Below are 25,416 nucleotides of genomic sequence, written 5' to 3'. Positions count from 1 at the left end.
TTAACCCTTTCGACCATACCCGAGGATTGAGGGTGATAGGGGATGTGGAAAGCCCAGTCTATGCTCAGGTGCTTCGCGAGCATCTGTGTGACTTTGGAGGTGAACGGTGTGCCTTTGTCGGAGTCTATTCCTAAGGGGACACCGTAACGCGGTATGATTTCTTGGCATAGTTTTGTCACGACTGTATTTGCATTTTCTTTATTGCATGGGAACACCTCTGTCCAAGGAGAAAAATGTATCTACTAAGACCAGTAAATATTTGTGAGGCCCTACAGTCGTCATGTGTGTGAAATCGATTTGCCATTCATGGAAAGGTGTTTCCGGTTTAGGAAGATCTTGGTGCGGTCCGGCCGGGTGTTCTGTCGAGTTGTGCTACGCATCGATATTTGCTACTTTGCGCTTTTGCGCATGCGCAGACCCACAGCCTTGTCATAAGTTTCCACCCCATTAATCTATGCTCCCTTTCTGTCGAGTATACCTTCAGGTGAGTAATTTCTTATCTTTTTTATTGTTTCCTGACCTATAAACATTTATATAGGCTCCTTAATAAATGTTTTGCATCCTGCCTGCTCTCATCGCACTTTTCTGCAGAATGTAAAAACTAACTGATAATGTCGTGCATTTTGTGTTCTCTGTAACCAAACCATTTTGTAATCCTAACCATTTAGCTATATATATATATATATATATATATATGCATATATGGTTTGTATACAGAAGTTATAATAAAGAAGTTATAAAAAACTGCATATCCATGCTTCCCTTGTCCATATGGTGCACACAGAGTAAGTAGTGATGTAAAAAGTTATGGGTCTGTACTGGAAGCATTTTTCGATAAGGGATGCATTATTTGACATGTGATATTAGTCTATCGAGATATGCTACACATGGAAAATATTTAATAAGGAAGTTATAATGGATTTAAATCCATGCTTCCCTTGTCCATACAGTGCACGTACTTGATTTTGTAATTAAATGCGTCATAATACTGAGTTAGGCTCTATTTAATGGGAAACACACAACTGGAAGTGCAAACCGATAAGGTAGCATTTCTCGATGGAGTAGCACAGATCGATAGAGTCTGCTGACGATTAACGCTACGGTAGCATTTTTCGACAAAGCAGCACAATTCGACAGAACACCGGTTTTGGGTTATTCTGTGCACATGTAAGACAACGGTCTAATATGCGATCAACGGCAGAGTTCAAATTGTGAATGCAAAACAATTCGGACATGTCATGCTTTACCCCTCTTCGTTCCCGATGCGAAATACCATGAAAATCGGGAACGAGGAACGGAACACAATGTGCGGACAGGCTGCCCCGGGCGTCGCGCAGCGGTTTGACGGCTGGATCGTAGCCCGATGACAGCCAATGCTTGATATCAGAGTCCGAGGCGGTGGCCTGAATACAGTCAAGATCAAGACCAGGAAGTAAGTCAACCGTAAGTGCAGCACAGGAGAAGGAAGCCGAGTTCATAAAAGGGCAAGGAGGGCCATGAAGAGCTCCGCGTTTCGCGGCAGAGTCGGCGGTATTGTTACCAACAGAGTCGGGGTCGCTACTACGCTGGTGAGCGCGAACTTTAACAGCGGCCAGTCGGGAGGGCAGGAAGCTCGCCCTGATCAGGTCCTCGATAAGCGACGCATGGGAAATGGGTTTGTTATCAGTAGTAACGAAACCGCGTTGATGCCAGATTACCCCAAAATCATGAACTACGGCGAAAGCGTAACGGTTGTCCGTGTATATAGTGGCATCTTGGACTTCATCCATCAACATAAAATGCAAGGCCAGAAGGCAACGGGGTGGAAGACACGTCAGGGCGAATAGAAGTTTCACCGGCCAGACGGGTCTCGCAGTCATGTGCGTCTAGAGTGGGACTGGAGGCGTCATGTGGTAACAGAAGTAAACGCATTAAAGCGGAAGAGACAGTATCTAGTGAGGAGTGCGGACGCACAGTGAGGTTTTCGGTGTTCAACAAAATGTTCTCATAGCCTGCACACCGCTGAGCAGACAAGTGCTGTGTAGAACAGTTATTTAGGAGCTGACAGACCTGATGAGAGGTGTGTAAGGTCAAGTCATGACCTAGAACGATTTTTTCAGCATCCTGTACCATTAGTGCGCACGCCGCGACCGCTCGGAGACAGGACGGAAGGCCTCGGGCCGTAACGTCCAATGTTTTAGAATAATATGCGCAAGGGCGCAAACCTCCCCGTGGGGCTGAGCCAGAACCGCAGCAGCAGTGCCCCCTGACTCCGACACCCACAGGTGAAATGGCAGAGCGTAGTTGGGCAGGCCCAAGGCTGGTGCAGACTGCAGTGAGGACAGTAGAGCAGAATATGCACAGTTCATGGCTGTAGTCCATGTGAGGCGATGAGTCATGGCCTGTTCGTGAGTGAAGGAGGCACGCAGTGTTTTGTCATGCGCGGAGCAGTCAGGAATCCACTGTCTGCAGTAATTGATGAGGCCGAGGAAAGACATCATAGCCTGCTTGGTGGCGGGCTTGGGAAGCTGCGTGATGCATGACACTCGGTCAGCGGAGAGGAGGCGTTGACCTTGAGATAGTTCATGACCCAGATATTGGACCTGGGGTAGGCAGAACTGCAGTTTCTTTAGTGAAACCTTGAAGCCCAGGGTAGCCAAGCGCATGAGGACCAGTTTAGATGCCTCAGTGCACGTGGAGCTGTCAGGGGCCGAAATCAGAAGGTCATCTGCATACTGCAGGAGCACAGCACCCCCGGGGAGGAAAAGGTCAGAAATGAGGTCTCGGAGCGACGCGGCGAACGCCGCAGGTGAGTCACAGAAACGTTGCGGCAAACGAGACCACGTGTATTGGCGTTGGCGATGAGTGAAAGCAAAAATCGGCTGGGTGTCGGGTTCAACAGGAATGCTGAAAAAAGCAGAACTAACGTCTAAAACAGTAAAAAATGTGTGTTGACACGAATCGAGGTCAATATCGAAGAGACATCAGGCACAATTGGGGCAATAGGCACGACGGCGTCATTAAGGCGTCGAAAATCTTGAGTGAATCGCCAAGAACCGTCCGGCTTGGGGACTGGGTTAATCGGTGTGTTATACGCACTTTGACATGGGACGACCACACCTAGAGAAAGAAGTTTCTGTAGAATAGAGTCTATACCACACAGTTTGTGCTCGGGCAAAGGGTATTGTTTAACATAAACAGGAGTGGGGCTTTTTAGAGTAGCCTCATATGGTTTACAATCAACCCTGCCAACATCATCCTTATGTGCAGCCCAAACAGTGTGTGGTATGGAACGCAGAGGCTCAGGAACCTCTGGGGGGTGTGAGACAGACAACAGAGCGGACACGGGTGATTTAAAGGATTTATTGGCGATGTTGAGATCGCGATTGAAATCTCCTGTGGACACGGTCATGCACGAACCAGAAAAGAACAGGGATAGACCATAAGGTTAAAGGGACAATCTGGCATGAACACGAAAGAATGAGTAAATCGCACTGCATCGCATATAACCTGAAGTGGGGGCATATACGGAGATGAGAAGGGCTGTCCTGTAATACCCACAGAGCTAGTGATTCTAGATGATAAAGGCCCCTCATAGCTGGGTCCCGAGCGAAGAGAGCGTGGCGCCGGTATCAATGAGAAAATTATAATCAACACCAGATACATTGAGAGACACAACAGGAAGGTCATGAGCCAGATGATTGGCAAGGTGAAGAGCACATTTTGGTAACAAAAAGTGCAGCTGTCCTGTCATTTATCTGTCTTTTCTTAAACCTAACTTGCCTGGCACTGCTGTGGATTCCACATTTCAAAAAATACACAGTAGTGATCACACAATGCAACATCCTTAATAGAGGCTGAAATGTTAAGATCCTTTGAGATAACCACATCCAAAGTGTGACCATGGCAATGTGTGCTTCCAGTCACATGCTGAGAAAGTTAAAAAGATTCAAGTACATCATAGAGTTCTTTGGCGTAATTAGCCTTGTGATTATCAATATGAATGTTAAAATCACCAGCAATAACAAAATGATCAAATTCAGTAGAAATAAAAGATAACATATCTGTGAAGTCATCAATAAAATTAGCATTGTACCTTGGAGGTCCGTAGACAGTTACTAATAATATTCTTTGTGCCCCCTTTTAAAATCGCACCTAAATATTCAAAAGATGTGAAATCACCAAGTGGTAACTGCTTGCATTGGAAAGTATCATTAAACAGCATTGCTACACCTCCACCTTTCTTGCCGGTGCATGAAACATTTAAAAAGTTAAAGTTTGGTGGAGTTAACACAATATCAGCACTATGAGTTTAATGTCTCTGTTAAAAGCATGAAATCAAGCCTGTGAGTTGTAATTAAATCATTAATTATATAAGACTTATTTGTAAGAGATCTGATATTCAGTAGAGCTAACTTAATAACCTGTACACTTTGTTTCAAAGACTGTGAGTTACCTCCAACATACTGCAGGTTGGATGTATTCACATTATCTGACCTAAACTCCTTGTTCTTTCTGCTTCTGATACGAACTGGAGTGGGAGAGATAATTGGGACACAGGGTCCATGCTTGTTTTGGAAACAAGTACCGCTGATATCATCACTGTAGCAGCACGGACCCAAAAGAGAGAATGCAGAAAGGCTGAGCGCAGATGGCGTAAAACCAAACTTCACATACATAAAGAGAGTTTCTTCAGTTCATCCCACACCTTTTTCATGTCATACCATGATTTATAGCTTTCATTCATGTAAGATAGGTCTCATCCGGGATCCCCTATACCCTCATTAATCATGCGATGTGTGGAACCCAAATAGCCCGCATCGAAAGTGCCCTCCCTGGGGTATGCGGGTATTTGCGGATTACTTTCGGTCCAACCAGCTAGGTTGGACAAAAATGGATCAACATAATAGCCCAAATTACATCTACGCATCCATGCAGCCGATGTCTCTGGTTGGAACGATGTGCCCAGTATGGAAAAATACAGTGAGAGCTGTACTGAGAGTTTCCACTATAGGACGTTCCCTGTTTCCCACTAAGCGCTTAGGTTTAAATGTACCATACCCTCTATACTCTCACTCTCGTACTCCCGCCCACCCGACAGGGCTAGGTCGGTGCGCTCTGAACACTCAGGTGATCTCGACAACCAGGCAGAGGTCCAAAAAAGATTCATTGGACTTACCTGGGTGAAGAGAACATGTCGGAGGTCACCATTTGAAAGGACCGGCCGTTTTTGGTCCGTTTATGAAGAGGAACCAGAGAGTGGATCACCTGTCCTGTGGAAAGTCTCAGTCTCAGCGAGCGCGCTCGGTGCAGGAAGACAGAACCACGCTCGTAATCAATCAAAGAGTTTATTAAGTCTTCTGCACAAAGAAAGAAGGGCACTCCTTCTTTTATACATACACGTCCTGCCCTGTTGCGTACAAGCAAACAGGGTGGACCCAAATAAGTTGTCTAACAGTCATGAAATGCTAAGCTGACACTCACGGACCACCGGAACTGCTCTGTGTATGACAATCTTACCTACAAAAGAGAACAAATGGTTCTGGACAGAATGTTCTCCCGATAAGAGGAGCAAGTTGTTTGTGCAAACTGCCAAGGACAGCAGCTATGCTTGCTGCAAAATCTGCTTAGAGCAGAGTTAGAGCAGAGTTAACCCTTTCATATATATATATATATATATATATATATATATATATATATATATATATATATAATGTGCATATATATATATATATATATATATATATATATAATGTGCTTTGGATATATATATATATATATGTCCAAAGCACATTCTGCAAAGGGTTCTTTGAGGGTTCATGGTTCTATATGGGACCATTTTCTTTTACTAAAGAGCCCTTTATGTGTGTATACATGAGTATATACTAAAGAGCCCAGTGTGTATGTGTGTATACATGTATAAAAACACATACAAATGATTTTTATTGTATTCCTTGCACAGACAGACAGACAGATAGTATTAAAAGCACTTTCTAAGATGTGTCTACCAGCATACTCATTTATATCTTACTATCTCTGTCTCCAGCCATGCACAGACAAACTCACATGTTCCAACTTAGTACAGTACAAGTACATGGTGGAGGTGTGGTCTTTCTTCTTGTGAATAGTCTACTATATGAAGCTATAATTGATTTTTACTAAGTAGCATCATGATGCTGATAGAATTCATATGACATTTCAGTGTGATCTGAGAGTGACAATGGAGATAAAATGTCTCATTCATAAGTATCTTTTGGTGCTACTATAATGATGAGTGGGTGAGGCACTGACATAATCGTTCACCATAAAATTCAACAGAAGTCAGGTAAGAAGAGGAAAAAGCGAAATTAAAAAGTAAACAAGCACACTAAGGAGATACCAGAAGTGAAAAATATCTATTTGAATAGGTTTACTGTACTGTGGCATTAATAAGCCCTAGCCATTGTAATGAAATTTAAATTTAGTGCAGTTTTACTGCGGAACTGATGAGAGCCAAACAGCAACAGTTACAAGTGAGTAAATTAAATTAAATTTTAGAGAGAGCGAAGTTCATAGCTGCATTTTTGTTTTTACTTGAAAATCAAGGCTACTGTGTGGCATAGGTGTAGACAGGGAGTTCCAAACAGCTCAGTTTTAATCTAAACTGGGCTGCACAAATGGTTTAAAGATGCAATTATATTCATAACACAGGTCATGTACCATTGTACCACCATATTTTGCGATGGCAAAAAGAAAACACTATTTCAGAATAAATTTCTATTAGGTCTTTTTTCTGAGCTCTGGCCAGGGTGGTAGTGGGAAGTAATGTCTTTTGGTAAGTATGACTTTAGTATCTGCACTTTAAAGCAGCTCTCTGTAATGTTTTGTTGAAACTGAAAGAAGTAGCATTACTGTGATAAAAGAAATCACTAAAATATGGTGAGCGTGTGCCACTGCAAGTCGTCCTGTTAAGTATTTAAAAGTTAGAGGTAGCTGGATGGATTTGGTGAGAGTTTTTCAGATCACATTATACATCTATGCTTTAACATCACACACGGCTTCTGAAAGAAAGCCTGACTCAATGTTTAGATCTTAAATGCAACATCACCATTGTACCGATGAAGATATGACAATGACAGGAGATAATTCATTCATATCCTCTAAAGAAACATCTTTTACCAAGTTTTCACTAAGTTATCATCAAATGCTCTTTCAAAACACTTGCAAAAGTCAGATTCATCTGCTTGTGGGGGTCCGAAGCACAAATGACATTACAAAATGTTCTTCACACATTGCATGCAATTACATATTCCCACCAGAGAGGTCTCCAAATCCCCAAATCCTACATAGTGTTGCTTTACGTTTTTCTTTTCACATATCTTTTTTTGCATTAGTTCATTAAGCATCTGAAGCACAAATCTAAACCTAATGGATGTGACAAAAGAAAACTGAACAATAACTTGATCAATTTAGCTGCAAATTTCTCACTTCAACCTGTACAGAATAGAGGTGATTAGCAATCACCAATTACAATGGCAATTCTCACTATGTTTCATTTACGTGTCAATTTCATCATGGTCATAAGCAGCATCAGACAAAAAAAAGAGAAAATATATTTTTGACCCAGATAGAAATTTCAACAATTATTCTCAGCATTAAAACTGAGAAGGTCTTTAGTCTTGGATGAGAAATAGTGAGTTCATATTTTCATATTTTGTTAAGTTGCTGATAAACATGAGGGGTTATTATCTTGGAACATCTGAGCATTGTGTGAGACTTTACTGAGATGTCAACTAATTCTCAAGAGGAGACACATGAAATTACTGTTTTTTATATATATCTGAGTAGACTTGAACAAGCGTCTGCCTTGTCTTTCCTCCTCATCTCACTGTTGTCTAATAGAAACTACATATTTTAAAGAGATCTCTTTTCTTAGTGTTGTATTTCTTCCTACAGGAATTCAGCCAACAGCAAGCCAGCAAACGCTGAAGGGACAATTGTGTTGCTGGTCATTTCCCTCCATGACCTCCATTATGTCTCATTTGGGACTTTTTCCTTGATCAGATTAATGCTCAGCAGAGAACGCCCATTTTTTAAAATACAAAGTGCATTTGAGTTGCTATTTTAAGGGGGCTACTGTTACACTTATACTTTTATATAAAAGGTAAGAGCTTTGTACTTTAGTACTTTGTACTTGAGTAAAAAATCTAAACTTTAGATCTTTTGAATGAGTATTTTTTCTTTGACCAAGTAATTTATGTAAGCTGCTAAACCCAATCCGATCACAACTCCGGACTGTGGCTTTGAGGCCCAGTAGCCCAATTACATGCAAGGCTGTTTGTAATGAGAAGCTTGTGAAGCTGCGAGGTTAGCTTGAGGTACCACAGCGGACGCTAAGCCAGACCAAGGCAAAGCTAGAGTTTCACTACACCACAGCGAGTACCAACCACCACTCAAACTGTATATAGCGGAGGAGTTTGATAAGCTTACATCGTCTGCCATTTTCTGCCCGTGCTGTGCTGGAACAGGGCCGCTCACCACGGGCTTTCTGCCCTTCATACCAAAGGCCGCAGTCTTTAAATTCACTTAGCTAATTGATTTCACCAGCCTCTCTCTCTGAGTCACGTTGCTAGCAATCATGTGAGTCCACTGTGTAGCATGTCGAGTGCCGAGTGCTCAACACCCCGAGGATGAGAGGACAGGCCCAGCTTCTCAGAGTCTAAACGGACTGCTCACCGTGAAGTCTGACCACGCCTGTCCTTGTAAAGATGAGGTCAGTTGCGATTCTAGTAGCGCAGGACACACCAAGCTGAAAGGAAACCTTCATCCAATGTTCATCTTTTATTGATAAGAAACCTTTGATTGAAAAAGTATAAATGGCCGAAGAAGTATTGATTACGCCACCGGGGAAAATATCATCGGTAAGTTGTTGTTGTTGTTGTTATTATTATTATTATTGTTGTTGTTGTTGTTGTTGTTGGAGATGGTAGTAGTGGTGGTTGTGGTTTTTGCTTGTTGATAGCTTCATTCAAACGTCATTTTTTCTGTTCTTATTTCTTTTCTTTTTTTTACTTTCATTCTTGAAAAAAATTTGCCGGTTTTCTTTCAAACTACTTTCTGCCATTTGCCCTAAAGTTTCATAAAACACAGTTTCTTTTAGTTTTCAGCTATGCCAGTCATCTGTTTGGATCAGTGTATAAAGACATAGATGATGTTCATTTAATGTCACAAGACATTGTCTCTCTCTGTCCTCACGTGTGTATACATAAGTAGCTGCATCTGACCATTTAGTGGGCTAAATTAAGTCTTCCCCTGATCATCTGTCTGCACAGGTCCTAAGTAATTACATGTACAAGTACTCCTCTTACCAGAGCATGTAGACTGCTTGAGCTGTTCCTGGGTGACAAGTTCTCTCAAGATACTAGATATGCTCAACAAAATAGATTATGACCATTTATTCAGGAGGAATAACGTTTTCTTAGATTTTCTTTGATTAGGCCACTTGTATGATAACTATTGTGTACAAACCATAGACTGATTTTCCCTGTGCTCACAGTAAATTCAATCCAATTTCATTAGCACTATATGCTCAATAATTATATACTTTCTTTTTACTTACTTTGTACAAGTATAATGCAGCAGATGTCCACTTCTGTCCATCATAATGATTGATCTATTCTTGTGAGGTCTTAGATTCACTATGACCCCTAGTGGCTCCAGCTGTTGATAGCACAGACAGATAATTATGTATTAGTTCATTAATATTACTGTGTACTTCCTTTAGCTTTCCAGTTTAATCATTTTATTTTTGAATTTCAGTAAATGGAGCTGAGTACATGTTGGCATTTGTTTAGTTTTATTGTTTTCTGTCTTCACTGACTGATATAACATTAAAATGTATGTTATCCTTGTTCTATCTCTCTGTAGCACCTCACCTCATCCCTGTTGGCAGTGGCATTCCTCACCTCATTTGGTAGCTCTATGCTCTATGGCTATAACTTGGCAGTGGTCAACTCTCCTGCAGGGGTAAGAGCTCATTAAGTGTGATGATCACATGTATAATTAGACTAACTAAAGCATTTTCATGCTCTACATGCATCTGAAAGTGATAAGAATTGATGGTACCAAAGGGAAGATATGTCACAATATTTAAAAGCTTTTATTGCATATTAGATAGTGCAGAACTCGTGATTCCTGGAAATGAAATGGTATTACTAATGGTTTACTCTCTCAAATTGGCCAAATTGTGGGGCAAAAATAATAATAATTAGATAATGGTAATAGAGAATGAAAACTCTGTGTTGGTGCTCATCAAGAAGACGTAAGACTACTTAATATAATCTGATACTGGGCACTATTGATAAAATTCAATGCCACAATATTTAAAAGTCTATTGTTGCTGTTTGAAGAAAACCTTGTATCTCAGTTTCTATTTCTTTTACATAATTTGGAAATGTCAGTCAGCTCCAACCTTCTGTTAAAATTTTATGATGAATAGGCCAGTGTAAATGGTCCATAATTACTTGGAATAAATGTCCTCTTCCATCAGCTCCCTATTAAAGCTGAAAATATATTTCCTTCTACTGTAATGTTAACATTTTCGAAGCAGCGACAATCAGATGAAGTTATTAATAATGATAACAGTAATAATAATAATAATAATTTTTATTTATTATTTATTTTTTATTTCTTCTCATGCTGGTGGCAGCTCAAGGTGCTTTACAGACATGTGATAAAACACTTATACAAGAAATCATTAGTATTTATTTAGAATCAAGAAAATGGAAAAAGATCATGATTGAAGATATATTGTGCATTACTTAAGTTTATGAACCCATGTTTCCCAAACGCTAGTATTCTATGCTAAAAGAATGCCTTTCTATTAGTTGATTAATCCAAGAAAACTGTTTTCACTATACAGACTTCACATGTTAAAATATATTGATTGTTGATCAGTAAGCCCTAGTTCTACAGTGGAGTTAGTTTCCCTTAGTGGAGTCATGAACAGTAGCTCCTCAGAGGCAATGTTCTGTGTGAGGGATTTGTCATTGAATGAGGAATGTAGATGGAATGGGCCATGTGGCTGAAACAAACCCTGGCTGAAACTCAGGGAATGTAGCCCATGCTACTTCATCATGATTCTGTAACTTCTTCTCCTAGAAAAAGAGCAGTGATTACTGAATTCTGTATTGCAAAACAGCAACAGGGTAGTGGTTTTGGACACTTTTGAAGATTGAGGTTTATTCATCAAATATAAGGAAGTGAAATATTCTTTAGTTAAGTTGATGAGAACACTGTTTTTATAATTGAGATGTATAATATTATCAATCTCAGCTTTTCTGCTATTTGGTGCTGCAGTGGTTGCCTCTAGCAGGTCTTCATGTACAGTAAGTGGGGACCTATTTGCCCTGCACCATTAGTCTGTTAATGATGAAAAGATTCAAATTTTCCTGTTTGTTGTTTCTTTGTCTCACAGCTAGCTGTTACATCCCTCATAAAAATTCATTTTATGCCATATTTGGAGGACTGTATGCACAGGATGCAGGCTCTGAAGTTTACAATTTTGTCTCAAGATTTTAGAACATACTAAACCAAATGTTCAAATTATCCCAGTCATTCTGATCTGTGGAGGATTTGAAGTTTGGAATTGTTAGATCAGAACAGGAAACCTTGCACTTGTTCAAAATCAATTTAGAAAAGTCATTGAAGGAACTTGACAGCTAATGAAAGCTTTTCAGCCACTCATTAGAATCAGAAATGACTGTCACACAGTTGTACTCACGAGTCAATTACAAGATAACTGATATCATAACCTCTAAACTCTAGTAAATCAGCTTAAATTGATTAGGAAAAAAGGAGAAAAAAATGTGCAGGAATTCAGTTAAACTGTGACCCAAGGATGGTCAGAGAGAGAAACAGAGAGAGAAACAGAGAGAGAAACTTCCACTGAGATAAATGTATGCTTTATTGAAAAGGAACTTTGAGATCTGAGACATTTGACCTAATGGATTTTAATGATGGATGATACTATTACATTCTCCAGATAATGTATGAACAGTGTCATGTGAGTGTCATGTTATTTGGTTTGTTAAACAAGCAGTAACTGTGCAATCAAATAAAATTCATTCCCATGATGGTGAGTGGGTGTGTCATGATAACACATTTTCTCTCCCTCCTCTTTATTTACACACAGTATATTAAGGACTTCTATAACCGTACTGTTGTGAGTCGAAATGGAACGGGGCTGAATGGAGAGGCACTGACGCTCATGTACTCACTGACCGTGTCCGTCTTTGCCATCGGAGGCCTGATCGGCTCCTTGATGGTGGGCATTCTTGTCACCAAATTTGGAAGGTAAGGCAAGAGGAGACCCCATAACATCTGGCGGTGTCTGGTCACTTTGCCAGGTACTCCCTAGAGTTTGAGCACCACTGAGGTACATGCCACCTCATCTGTTACCCCACATGACCTTTCGTACCTCTCTGGATGACCTTGGTCACCCACTGGAAGAGAAACAGTTTTGTTGTTCTGCCCTTTAGGCACCAAACTTTTCTCACAAACGTTTCAGCTGGCCTCTGTGACAAAAATATAATTGATTAAAACTTTAAGGCTAGTGTCCTAGACCCAGTTTAAACTAATGACTAAAAGAGATTAAGGTATAGATTAAAAATAATTTGCAATGGTGATTCACCATTGATGCTTCAGTTTGGTCCATGACCAGGTTTAATGCATTTTTTGGAAACCAGCCCTTAAAGGGGAGTTCCCTTCTAAAATCTCTGCACAATTTAATTGTATCGATGTAAACACAATAATATAGAGTGGTTTGATGTGAAATGCTCAGTTTCAGAGAAACTTACCAAATCAGAATTGTTCACAGTGGTGGTGACAGGAACCAGATGTCTGCCTCTTAAACCTACTTCACAGAAAGCTATTATACAAAATTCTAACAAACACATTACATCATGCGTGAGACATTGTTTTGAGACAGTTTCGAAATTAGATTTAAGGCTATAATTTATTGTTTTATGTACTCAGGGTGAAAAGGTACAGAGTGTTGGAAGGCAAAATAATCCCAGAAGAAAACTTTTTTTTTCTTTCAGATTTATCACTTTTTTTCGCCCTCTTCAGGATTACAGCTACAGCTCTGAAGACACATATAGATTGACTCATTGTTGGTCACTTGACTTTGAATAATAAATAAAATTGATATGTTTGTGCTGGAGATCACTGGTTCCTGTCACCACCTCTGTAAAGAAATATTCAGTGAATATGTTTCTCTTGAACAGGGCAATTCATATCAATCCTTTCTGAATGGCTTACTTCTCAATAACTGAATTAAGCAGAAATTTTTAAAAATCTGTGGAATTCCCCATTAATGTTTAAAATAGTGGTGATTAATATACTCCCATTTATTTTAATATGTCAGGAACATTATAGTAGCTGAAATTTTGAAGATGTTAATTCTGTGTCACAACGTAACATATAGCAAATATGTGAATAGGTATATATGTCTTGCTTCTTCGCTTTGATCATTATTCTGATTACACAAATCAATAATAAGCCCTTAGTGATCTAACTTTTATTCCCAGTGTGTGCATTTGCTCACTCAGAAACGATAACAGTGAGTTCAACCATAACAGCAGCATTGTGCGTTTTATATGTAGCTAAAGAAAACACATAGTAAGTTCCGATTCTACATGTTAATTCTTTTGTGTTAACCTCAGCATGTACATAAACATGTACAAAATGAAAAAAGAAGATTTTACTGATTGGGTCAACGCCAAAGTATCGTGGCTGAGGCATTAGGTTCAGTAGAATCAAATCATGGATGAGACATTAGGTACAGTAGAATTAAATCGTGAATGAGATGTTGGGTTCAGTAGAATTAAATCACGTATGAGATGTTGGGTTCAGTAGAATTAAAACAGGATAAGCTTACACCAAATTAGAGCTTATACTAAACCTAAAGTTTTCAAAGGAAAAAATTGTCTACAGTCATAACTTAATGTGACTAAGATATCAAGATATCTTTGGCACTCTCACAGAGAGACTCACAAACTCGTCTGCTCTGAGCATCTCACGGGAGCCCTGAGATTAGACTGCAGACATTTAAATGCAAATGAAAGATGATGATTCACAACCCCATTTAATGTTCTAATCAATTTTGGTCCAGCAAAGTGTTTTATAGGACTAAGGCCATCATAACGCAGAGCATGGCACAGTTGGGTGTAAATCAGGACGAAAGTTTACCACCTGAAAGAACTAATCAAGGAGGCCAGCTATTTTACTCAGCGCTGCGGTTGTGGAACATCAATTATCTGGTTTTGATAGTTAAACTCCCTGGTGGCTGGCTGTTGAGCATAACTGCCCCAGCTTAATGAGCAGTGGCAGGAACAGGAATCTGTGTGTCTGTCTTTGCAGGAAAGGAACTCTCGTCAACTCCACTGTGCTGGTCTTCATAGCAGGCTCCCTGATGGGCTTCAGCAGAATCTGTGGCTCACCTGAAATGGTCATTTTTGGCCGTTTCATCACAGGAATACATTCAGGTAAGCTGCTAGTCAGAAGCTTGAGTAGGTACTCACCCTGTGAGTAGGTTTCCCTTTAACCCCTAAGGATTTGTATGTGGCCTGCAGTTCAGTTCTTCACCCTCAGAACAACATAATTTCATACTATAACAGTTTTCCACCAGACATTGTGGTGTCATATGATCACTAATCCAAGCATAGAACTACCCATACCCTGATCAAGCACCTGTGTGTGTTTTCTATCACATAACATTACCTGTGAAAGTTGGAGTCCCATACAATTCTTGTGATTCCCTTAGAGGCCAATAGATAACCTCACTATATTTAGCTCCAGCCATATATACCTGCTCGGTACGCTTGATTCCTCGACCAGAAGTGTAACCAAATTCAGCATAGGTATTATATGGGTCACTTAACAACAGAAATGATGACAGACTGTATTGCCTTGGAGTAGTAAGAAAACCAACCCATGCCTTACTGAAAAGCACCATTTCTTTTCAGTCATTTGAGAATATTTTATAGTAGTTATTAAGTATTAGGATAGTATTTAGCTGAATATTAACCCTGCTGCATTAACAGAACTTAACTTCACCCATGGTGTGCCCTTTCTACTTTCCCAGGGATCTCTCTGAGTGTGGTGCCGATGTATCTCGGTGAGATTGCTCCCAAAAACCTAAGAGGCTTCCTTGGCCTCATGCCTAGCATTTTTATCTGCATTGGCGTGTTCTCTGCTCAGCTTCTGGGCCTACATGAACTCCTTGGAAAGGTAAATTACAAAATCTCACCATCATAACTTTCTAAGAAGTGAAGTTTTTCTGAGCAGCTAAAAAAGACATTCGTTATATTCCACTGTGGCCAAACTCAAGATTAGAAATGAATGATCAGTGTTTCTCAGCTCCTGTCCTGGAAGTCTCTTGCACTGCACAGTTTTGTGATTTATGTGCTTTAACACATTTGCTTCATGTCATCGTCTAATTACCAGACTCCTCATGAGGTGAATCAGGTGCAGGGAAAACACAAAGCTGTGCAGCACAGGTAGTCCTACACTGCTGGAGTTGGGAAACACTGAACCAGCACTTTGACACTTTCTAACTGTATGTCTATCTGTGATGCGTTGTTTGGCAGGAGGAGCATTGGCCCTTGTTCCTCTCCCTAGTGGTTGTACCAACATTCGTTCAGCTGATGCTGTTACCATGGTTTCCAGAAAGTCCTCGTTATTTGTTGATTGAGAAGCATAATGTCCATGCCACCATCACAGGTGAAAGAGCTGCTCAATTTATTCTCTTTTGTTCTGAAAGTTTGTTCAAATTTAAACATGTATTTTTGTTTTTGTCACTCAAACCCAATTTTTTAATGAAAGACTTTTACACTGTTCTGAATGAATGTGACCATGTTATATTACATTATTAATTCTTTATATTAAATTTGCCATGATGTATAATACTTTTCATTGAACTTTTGACACCATCATATAATACTGTACTTTGAATTTGACTGTGTTAAACTGTGTTAGACTGTCTGATACTATATGGTGAACATATAGCATAAGATATTGGATATTGTACACTGAACTTATACACTAACACCATCATATAATACTCTGCACTTGTAACAGATTCTAACAGTGATGCATAATACTCTACATTGAATTTGTAACAATTACATGTAATATTCTATACTGAACTTGTTTGGTGTAAAAGTAGAGGAGGCAGTGGATAGGGCAAGATGGAGGCAGATGATCAGCTGTGGCGACCCCTAAAGGGAGCAGCCGAAAGAAGAAGAAGATTCTATACTGAACTTGTTACACATTCATACAATATTGTTGCTGTCCAAAGAAAAGCATATGTTCATTTTTGTGGATTTTTATTTTTCTGCATCATTTCAACACAACTGTTGAAATCACTTAAAATAAGCATCTTTACATTAACTTACATTAAAAGTTTTTGACGATACTGTACACTGAGTGACAATATTGTACAGTACTCTGTATTGAACTTGTGATATTGTCATATAGTAATCCACATTGTGTGCTGTGTTCCCACAGCTCTGAAATGGTACAGAGCCAAATGTAACATTCAGGCTGAGATTGAGGAAATGCAGGAGGAGCAGCGCTCTTTGTCCACAGTGGAGACCGTGTCTGTCTGGCAGCTGCTGCTGGACCCGACAGTCCGCTGGCAGGTCCTCTCTGTGGTCATCATTAACATCGGGATGCAGCTGTCTGGTATTGATGCAGTAAGACAGTATTTATGTTTACACTTGACTGCTTAGGAAGTTTTGACAGTATTCCAGTCAAAACAGCATTTTCTGAGAATAGAGATGATTCATCCAGATTTTGCGACCTGGCAAACACATGAACAAAACTGACGCTGTGGGGATGAGCTGTGAGTTTAATGTTGTAATGTTTGGAGCTGAAATCCCTAAGCTCCTGTACTCACAGAGAACATGCCAAGATATTGCATGCCACAAAGCAATAGTGCAGCAGTATAGAACCAGAGAGGTAGCACAGTGCCAGTTGGTCTGAGTTTTTAAAACTCTCGTTCTTAGGATAAGCCTATTCAAGGAGAATTACCTTGCTGAATTATTTTGTTTAGCTGCAAATTAATTATTTAAATGATTAAGTGGACAGAGAGAGCAGAAAGCTCATACTTCACCCAACAGAGCTGAACAAATTAGAATCCTTATTTCTAGAGTGTGTTTATAGCATCTAATTTGCTGTGCCGAGCCAAAGCAATAAATAAATGCTATTATTAAAGCAAATCAAATATAACTAATTCTACAGTGGTCACACAGCTTAGTTAAAGATATGCTGTCTAAAAGTTTAATATTACAATATTTGTTCTACCAATGTAAATTGAGAAAGCTGAATCATATACTTTTGGAAAGACCTGTTCTATACCATGCTACATATATTGTTCTTAAAATGTAATGGAAACTAAGTATATTTTTACTTCAAGGTCCACTTTAGAATATTTGGTTTTGTGTACCAAAACATAATTTTTATCTCTTTTTAACCATAGGTAAACAGGTTGGTTTTGTTGTTGTTCCTTTTCTCTGTAAATTAAGGCTTCACTGTGTATCAGAATTGTATTCTCAGTCTCACTTTGACAGAATTCACAAATTTCATACGTTTTTATTCATCATTGTTGTCACTGCAATACCCAGCAAGCATTACACAAATATAACTTTTCATCCATACAGAGACTGTGAACAAGACAGCTACCATTCTTGCCCATCTGAGACATCTAAATATGTAATTGTTTTGGTTATCACCATTTTCCCAAATATATTAAACCAAAAAGTGATATTCAAATTCAGACCATGCCTTGAGTGTGTAATAGTGTGAGGGGAGATTGAGGGAGCTAAAAGAACTCCTTCAAAAACGTCCTTCAAAAACTCAATTTAGTGGTTATTGGAAAGGATGTTAATGTGTCACAGAAAAATGAGAATAGCATTGGTGAATCCATCAATCTAGAATATAAAGAAAACAGAAGTTATATTTTTATTCAGCACAGGAATGCCAGATAAAGATTTTTTTAACTATTTCAGCCATAGAAAAAGGAGCCAATTTGACATAATGTTCAGGTGTCTTACAGTATGTTAAGTTGTTGAATTTTAGGATTTAGTTTGTTGTCCACTTCTGATGAGTAATTTTTATCATTTGAATAGTCCATGTTCTCCACTCTAATTATGATTTGAAGAAGCAGTAATTTTAGCTATCTGGCTTCCTTCTGCATTCACCAGCTAGCAGTTGTATTTTTTCAGAAGTTCCATCCTGAAGATATGCCATCAGAAGGGAGATTTCCTAGTTTCATTCTAAAGACTGCTGTGGGACTGCTTTAGGATTCAAGTAGGGTTTTTTTGCAACTGATGTAGCAATGGCAAATTTTTTCATTTTGGCTGAGCTCTCCCTTAAAGACTGATATATCTATCCTCAGTTTTGATTGTCTGTGCTATTAAAAAGCAGTCCAGGATAACTTTACCATGAATGGCCAAACTGCTGTAGATTGAATGTGTGGATGTAATATATAATGTAGAACGTATAGGTGTATGAAATATTTACATATTATGTAAATGCTCTGTTTTTCTGACAATACAAAAGTAATAAACATGGTGTGTTTTTGCAACTTAGTTTTTATATGGACTGTATGGAGAGTGAACAGTACATTTTGAGACTACGCAATGTTTACATACATCAAACTTAAAAAAAAAGTGAGGAAACAAATGCCCAGATTGTGGGCACAAACAAACAGACTGAAAACAGATTCAGAGTCATTGCTGAAATAGATGCAGGTATAAAATGATGGTGTCTTTCTGTCATGACATAGTGGAACATGAATGAAGAGACACAGAGAGAGAGAGAGAGATAGAGTGTGTGTGTGTGTGCGCACGCGCAAGTGTGTGCATGCATGTGAGTAAATGGGGCTGACAGGTGGTGAGTCTTGGCTGAGTTGAGCCGAACCAGCAGGAGAGAGGCTGGCCGTGTGTGTCCTCTGCACTCCCAGCAGCTCTAAAACCGTCTGTGTTCCCTCTGATTACCCCCCTGCCTAAACTCGCATACACCCCTCCAGCCCCAAAATTGAATCTGAAGTGTTGTACACCAGAACCGTGTGGCCACGATGTGCCACCTGTACAAGCCAAAATCACCATCCCCTCTCTTTCTTTCTCGCCATCTCTCCCTCTCTCATGCACTGTTTCCTTTTGCCTCTGCCTGTAGATCTGGTTCTACACCAATGACATCTTTGAGAATGCTGGGATTCCGGCCCCTGAGATCCCATACACCACCGTAGGAACAGGGGCCATAGAGATCATTGCAGGCCTCATAGGAGTGAGTATTCTTATTCAAGCAAAAGTCACAGATTATTTCACAGCTTTGGTTAACGTTAGCACATCAGAGGTGTCATTAAGGCTCTTGTAACTATTTATGTACCTATGGACTGGGGTATGGTGGAGGCCAGGTCACTGTCTGACCTATTTTTAAATATAAAACATCTCATAGGCCTGGCTTAAAACTCTTTTTAAAATACATATTTTAAAATACATATTACTGAGTCAGGTGGAGAAAAACACATTGAAACATGGTGTCCTTGTGCTGCTGTAAGTCAAACTCTAAAGACTGAAATCATTTAAATGTCTAAGGCGTCATGTGAGATTTTGCAAGTGTTTTGGACCACATCATGTCTTTATGTATAAACATCACAGGCTTAAAAAGAGGTCCACTTCAGTCTCAAATACAAAATAACCATTATACTGATGTAGATGTGATGAAAATAGTACATTATTCATGTACTTAACCAAGTTTATGTCCTTCACCAAGTTTAGACTAAGCACAACTAATGTTATGAAATTGTCTTCTGCTTGTTTTATGAAATTACTCATTTCCACCAAATCACAAAAAACTTGCATAATGTATTTTTAACATATAATTGTAGAAAATATAATGAATCATGGTCACATATTCTGAAATCATTGTCCTACTCAAAAAATGTTTAAAGTAAGGCCTGCTTCAAGGTCTGCTGAATCTAAATGCATCACAATAAATGCAATTATTAAACTTTGCTTGACTTATGATTGGTTAAACTAAAATAAAAGCAGAATAAAATCAAACAGGCTGCTCTGCAGCGCAAGGTACCAAAAAGGGATCTTTCGTGCTACACCTCTTGCCCGAATAACGTTTCAATGGATCTGTAAATAAGAAATGTAATTGTGGACTTTTTTTTACCAAACCTACAATTTAAGGATTTCTCCATTAACTGTACCATATGAATCTAAGATAAGCAAATATTCAACAGTGACAAGACCTAAGGAATTAATCATTGTGATGATTTCTAGCACAACCAATGAAAAATACATTCCATGTTCCACATAGTATTTGAGCTCTTTGGTGCTTCCCTTTGACACAGTAGAATTGTTAAGTCAATGGTATTGAGTGAGAATGAGCTGCCCCTTGTAGCACTATGCAAAAGTATAGAGAGCAGGCCTGTGTGAGCTTTCCCTCCGGAGCATCTCTGCCCCTCCGTCTGTTCCGTCTGCTTCACTTTGCTTTTCTCTCCATCTTCTGCAGCTCACTTTCTCTAGTTTTCCGCTCTGACACTCATAGAAAACAGTGTATGAGATGAGGAGAAGGCATTAGAGAGACGGATGACGCTTGTTCCCGCCAGCTCCTTCCCTGGGTCACATCTCAGTGCTGTAATGGAGGCCAGACGCAGTCTCCCTCTCCCAGTCGTATCGCTTAGCCAGGATTTAGTGATGCACCAGCAGCGGCTGGAGGAGGCAAGGCGCGCTGTTAGTCAGGAGAACTCATTGCTGTCAGTGTCAATTGGTCCTCACTTGGGAGGCGAATGGCACACGGGAGGAAGGCCAGAGATTGGTTATAAAATTACAGCTATTCATTCTGCTGTCAGCTGCTCTCCGCACCCTCCTTTAAGTCAGCACACTGGTTTGGCTTTCATCTTTACTAGCACTTAATGAAAAATTTAACATTCCGCTCCTATTGTTTCAGAGTCTGAGTTCAGAAGTGCCATACCAAATGTGTTGAAGCAACAACAAGGAATTTCCAAAATAGTGCCATGACCAACTAGGACAAGCTCAGAGTTTGCCAACAGAGGGCTCACTAGTCAGTGAGAGCCTGTGAATTTCCCTATTTTAATGCATGAAAATAGAAATACTTAAAGTAACATAACAGCTTACTTGGGTCTAGCTGTATCTCTCACTTTTAATTGTGACATTATGATTGTTTAGTCCATTCCATGTCCAACAACTGCCATTTAGTGTGTCAAGAAAGATGCCACAGAACATGTTTTGTTTGGTCTTATGTAATGGAATTTTGTGAAGTTGCATAAATTTATGAATATATAAAGTATATAAAGTAGTTTATATATAATGTATATATAGTAGTATATATAATAGTCAACAATCAAATTTTGACAGTCTATTGTTTAAAATCAGTAATCCTTTACAACCAAAAGGATTGATATGTTTCTAAAAACTCACTGTTTAGACTTGTGGTTTGATCAGTATATAAAAAAATGGTCAGAACAAGAGGAAATGTAATATTTCAGATATGGACACTAATGGGTTAAATTCAAACCAGTGCAGAATTAAATCAATCAGACTGCAATCAGAGTTTGCCATCCAAGAATAACAAAGATACATTAAGTATTGGCAGTCTTGAAGCTCTGCTGGTGCTTGAGTTCCTGTTTTTGCCAGTACAAAAAAATCTACCTACTGGTTACAGCAATCCCTGATCAGTCTTATTATATTAATGAATCAATGTGACTACAGAAAAACAAGAGAAATGTTAGTGAATTCACGTCTTTCATTAATTCCTTTTTTTTTTAGTGCTTCACTATTGAGCGGCTGGGAAGAAGGCCGTTGATCATTGGGGGCTTTGCAGTCATGGGAATGTGTTGTGCTGGAATAACAGTTTCCCTCATACTACAGGTGAGCATTACTGAATCTGGAGAAACTACTTATCTTTGTGTAATGCATTTATTATTTTGCAAAACTTATAGCTCATAGCATTCCCTGTGTAAAAAGACTATGTCATGATTTTATCATCCTTACTTAGGTGCATGTGCAGTTCATGAAGTATGTAAGTGTGGGCTGTGTGGTCGGCATCATTGCTGGGTTCTGTATAGGACCAGGTAAGTATCCTGTGCATCTATACATTCTACTCCTTTTTTAAATAACTGGCTTTTGAAATACTGCTGCCTTGCTGCATATGCTCAGACATGGTCTCTAGGGTATTGTTTAGACTGGATCAACAGATGGCCATCATTTGACCCCAGATTTCCCATGACGTCTGGAAGTAGGGAAATAGTGACACCTGGAGGCAAAATGTCAGACCATAAACTTGGGGGAAAAAAAATCTACAATGTTCCCGAAGCCTTAAAGTTGGAGTAAAAGAATGTGCATTATTTATGCTTAGAAAAGAATTTATTTGTTTATTTCCTAAGTTGAATAGTTAGCTAATAATGATTCCTAGACTTCTTGAGGAAATGTGCTTTTTGATTTTGTAAAATGTATAATGTACGCTTTATCTTATTACTGCTTATGGTATTATTGTACTACAGCTGTAACTTTTTCATATGAAATATATCATAATTAAACCGCACATTGCTAAGTAACCTGGATTTAGAAGAGCGAGGTGCATAGTTCATAAGTTTTAAAGTGCATAAGTTGCTCTTTTAGTGATATATCAATATCAAGCATGGAGTTTATGTATGCCACAAGAGCAGAGCAGAGGAGCACTGCTAAAATGATGAATGAGACTGCAAGCACTTTACTCTGTTGATGTATTATCCAACCCCACTCCAAAATCTATAATTCATTCTCAGGCCGCAGTCTCAATCGCTGTAATTACGTCTTTAATTAGGATTTTTTATGGCTCATTGTTCATAAACAATGATGAATATGGCTTTTTAAGACAAAATCCTGCATGAACAATGAATTACAACCAGAGCTCCATATCAGTTTAACTGCAGCACGCCTTCTACTGCAATTATCATGCACAAATAATGAAGCCGCCGCTTGGCTTGTTCCTGAATTCATTAGACTTGAAATAACACCTTGCGCCTGCTTATTTTTCACTTGTAACCAAAAGGGATTACAAGTTAAGCACTGGAACAATCCCTACTTCCTGCATATTGAGATAACGAGCGGCTCATAAAGCTACTTTATTGTCCTCCTCCCACCATGAACTGTTGCATTATGGAAAAGCACTGCCTCATGCATTTATATTTATAATATATGTATATATGAATGTATGTCTGCAGATGTTTCATATAACAATGTATATATGTTAGAAATCGTATCCTCAACAATCAAATCAAATGCATTTTGATTTTTGTTTTTAAGCTGGTGTTCCATTCCTCATCACGGCCGAGCTCTTTAAGCAGTCTCACCGTCCTGCTGCGTATACAGTTGGAGGCTCTCTGAACTGGATGTCCAACTTCACCATTGGCTTTATCTTCCCATTCTTACAGGTGCTATAACTGATTTATGTTCAAAATATTCAAAATGGTATTCCTCCCAAAATCCACTACATAATATGGACTTCTGAGCCAACACATTAGAGTATGTTATTGCATTATATTGCTTTGGTACAACAGAAAACGTAAAGAAGCCACAAATCATTTCAAATATGTTCAGTGTTATTATTGCCAGTTTATTCTGCTTAAAAAGTATTTAACCATTTTGGTTACTTAGCATTCAGTGGTCAGCAGAATGACCCAGATAAACTGCTATTCCTCAGTATAGTACCACAAGAAGAACTCTGCAACCAGATTGTATAAGCAGAACTGAATGGTGAACAGTTCTCCATGAATACTCTTTGGAGCAGTTTAACCAATATGAATCAAGTTGCCCATAGTTGGAACAGAGTAAAAGACCAGACGTGTGACTCTGTTGTTTAGGAAGTGAATACTGCCAAAAGTCAGAAGGCACACTTAACTTGAATGTACTGGCTGCAAAACATGCTTTATGAACCATAAGGCAGCAGTGAGGTTGTGGTCACTGGGAATTTATATTTCCCATATACTTTCACAGACCCTTCATATGCCATTCCTACCATCTCATTGTTCCTTTGGCCTAAGCTTGTTTAAGCTTTTACCCTTTTGTCTCTCTGTCACAGATGTCTGCAGGATCCTATTGCTACCTGGTGTTCAGCAGTGTGTGCTTAGCAGTAGCTATCTATGTGTTCTTTGTCATTCCTGAGACAAAAAATAAGACGTTTGTGGAGATCAGTCAGATGTTTGCCACTAAAGAGGCAGTGGTAGAGAGCCAGGCCCTCAGCCAGCCGGATCAGCTCAAACTGAAGAAGATGAATGGATATGGAACGCTAGAAAACGGCTCACTTGAGTTCGACAGCTCCTCCTCCTGTCCCTGAGAGGGAGAATTTAATCATGTGCTCTGTTTCTGTTTTCAGCATGTTCTACATGGCTCAGTTAAATATTTTTGTCAGTGCATGTATTATGAGGCCAATTTGTCACATATTAATAAAACCTGTAAGAATTTAAGAATATTTATTCAGTGGTATAGACTATTCAAATATAGAGTGTATCTTACATGGAGATTTGTGAAAACACCTTGCTTGTAATCTAATTAATGCTGTATTTTCTGAAGTAATTTCTTTAACATTGAAACAAAAGTGCATTTGTTTTCAATCTTTGTAATAAAGGATCTTGTTTGTTAGAGAATATATGTGACTTATACACAAGATGGTTGTATAAAGATGATGTATTTTCTGTTATAGGACTCTGGCGTATTAAGAAGTTATTGTATATGTGTTGTACAACTGTGTACATAGATGCTGTATCACTTTCCTCTTCCTGATTTTATTCTGTTAGAAGTTCTGATAGATCTTTGCACATGATATTGATCACTCGTCGTTGAAATGCTGATTTATCTCAGTGAGAGCTGTTGTAATGTTGCAATACAACTTCAAGCTCAGTTTGTGACATGGCTGTCTTTTCATTTCAACATTATCTCCTGTTTTTTATGTTGGTACATTTGCAGTCATGTCAAGACTGTCATACAGTGCTCGAACAGGGTCCAGTTGCCATACTTTTCATGTTGTAGATGAACAGTAAGATGCAGGACAAACTCTGGAGTATATTTTTTACTCCAACTATATTTCCCTTAATGTGGATGGAGATTCACTTTTTATAACAGGCAAATAAAAGACTTTCAAATGGATCTGTGGTAGTTCATTTATAGAAAGCATCAGGGGGGCAAGGTGATAAAAGCTTACAGAGCAGCATCTGAGGTTTCTGCCAAGCAACTCCAGTGCCAGCCCAGAACGGCTTCATTAACTCACTGAGGAGGCGGATTTAATGCTTAATTAAAGAAAGCCTTTCTTTTTCACCTTACTCTACCGGTATTGAGCTCCTGTATCAATCAACTACATCTAAAAGCATTATACGGTTTTGTTTTT

The 25,416-nt window shown here is 39.1% G+C and overlaps 1 protein-coding gene across 4 annotated transcripts; it reads left to right on the top strand.

Moving 5' to 3' along the window:
- On the top strand, positions 1–25,178 carry slc2a15a (solute carrier family 2 member 15a). Of its 4 annotated transcripts, none has more exons than XM_037538871.1 (13): positions 1–484; positions 7,915–8,879; positions 9,886–9,984; positions 12,152–12,312; positions 14,380–14,504; positions 15,104–15,249; positions 15,609–15,741; positions 16,528–16,715; positions 19,198–19,308; positions 21,822–21,923; positions 22,051–22,126; positions 23,340–23,467; positions 24,115–25,178. In XM_037538871.1, the coding sequence occupies exons 2-13, from the start codon at positions 8,835–8,837 to the stop codon at positions 24,367–24,369; spliced, it is 1,569 nt and encodes a 522-aa protein (XP_037394768.1). In that variant the 5' UTR covers positions 1–484; positions 7,915–8,834; the 3' UTR covers positions 24,370–25,178. The 4 variants fall into 4 exon arrangements, with proteins under 4 accessions (XP_037394768.1, XP_017578366.1, XP_037394767.1 ...); XM_017722877.2 differs by having other exon boundaries at positions 477–1,568; XM_037538870.1 differs by lacking the exon at positions 1–484 and adding an exon at positions 2,666–2,788.
- The last annotated feature ends 238 nt before the right edge of the window (positions 25,179–25,416 follow it).

Source organism: Pygocentrus nattereri, chromosome 5 (assembly GCF_015220715.1).
Source record: "Pygocentrus nattereri isolate fPygNat1 chromosome 5, fPygNat1.pri, whole genome shotgun sequence".
Lineage (NCBI taxonomy): Eukaryota > Metazoa > Chordata > Actinopteri > Characiformes > Serrasalmidae > Pygocentrus > Pygocentrus nattereri.
Note: the sequence above shows the minus strand (reverse complement) of the source record. Positions and strands in the feature narration are given on the sequence as shown.

Excerpts from the sequence above, each read along its gene's own strand:
- slc2a15a (XM_037538871.1), top strand. The coding sequence starts at position 8,835 with ATGGCCGAAGAAGTATTGATTACGCCACCGGGGAAAATATCATCG. Across the intron at positions 9,985-12,151 it reads TGGTCAACTCTCCTGCAGGG|TATATTAAGGACTTCTATAA; the intron begins GTAAGAGCTCAT and ends ATTTACACACAG. Across the intron at positions 19,309-21,821 it reads TCATTGCAGGCCTCATAGGA|TGCTTCACTATTGAGCGGCT; the intron begins GTGAGTATTCTT and ends TTTTTTTTTTAG.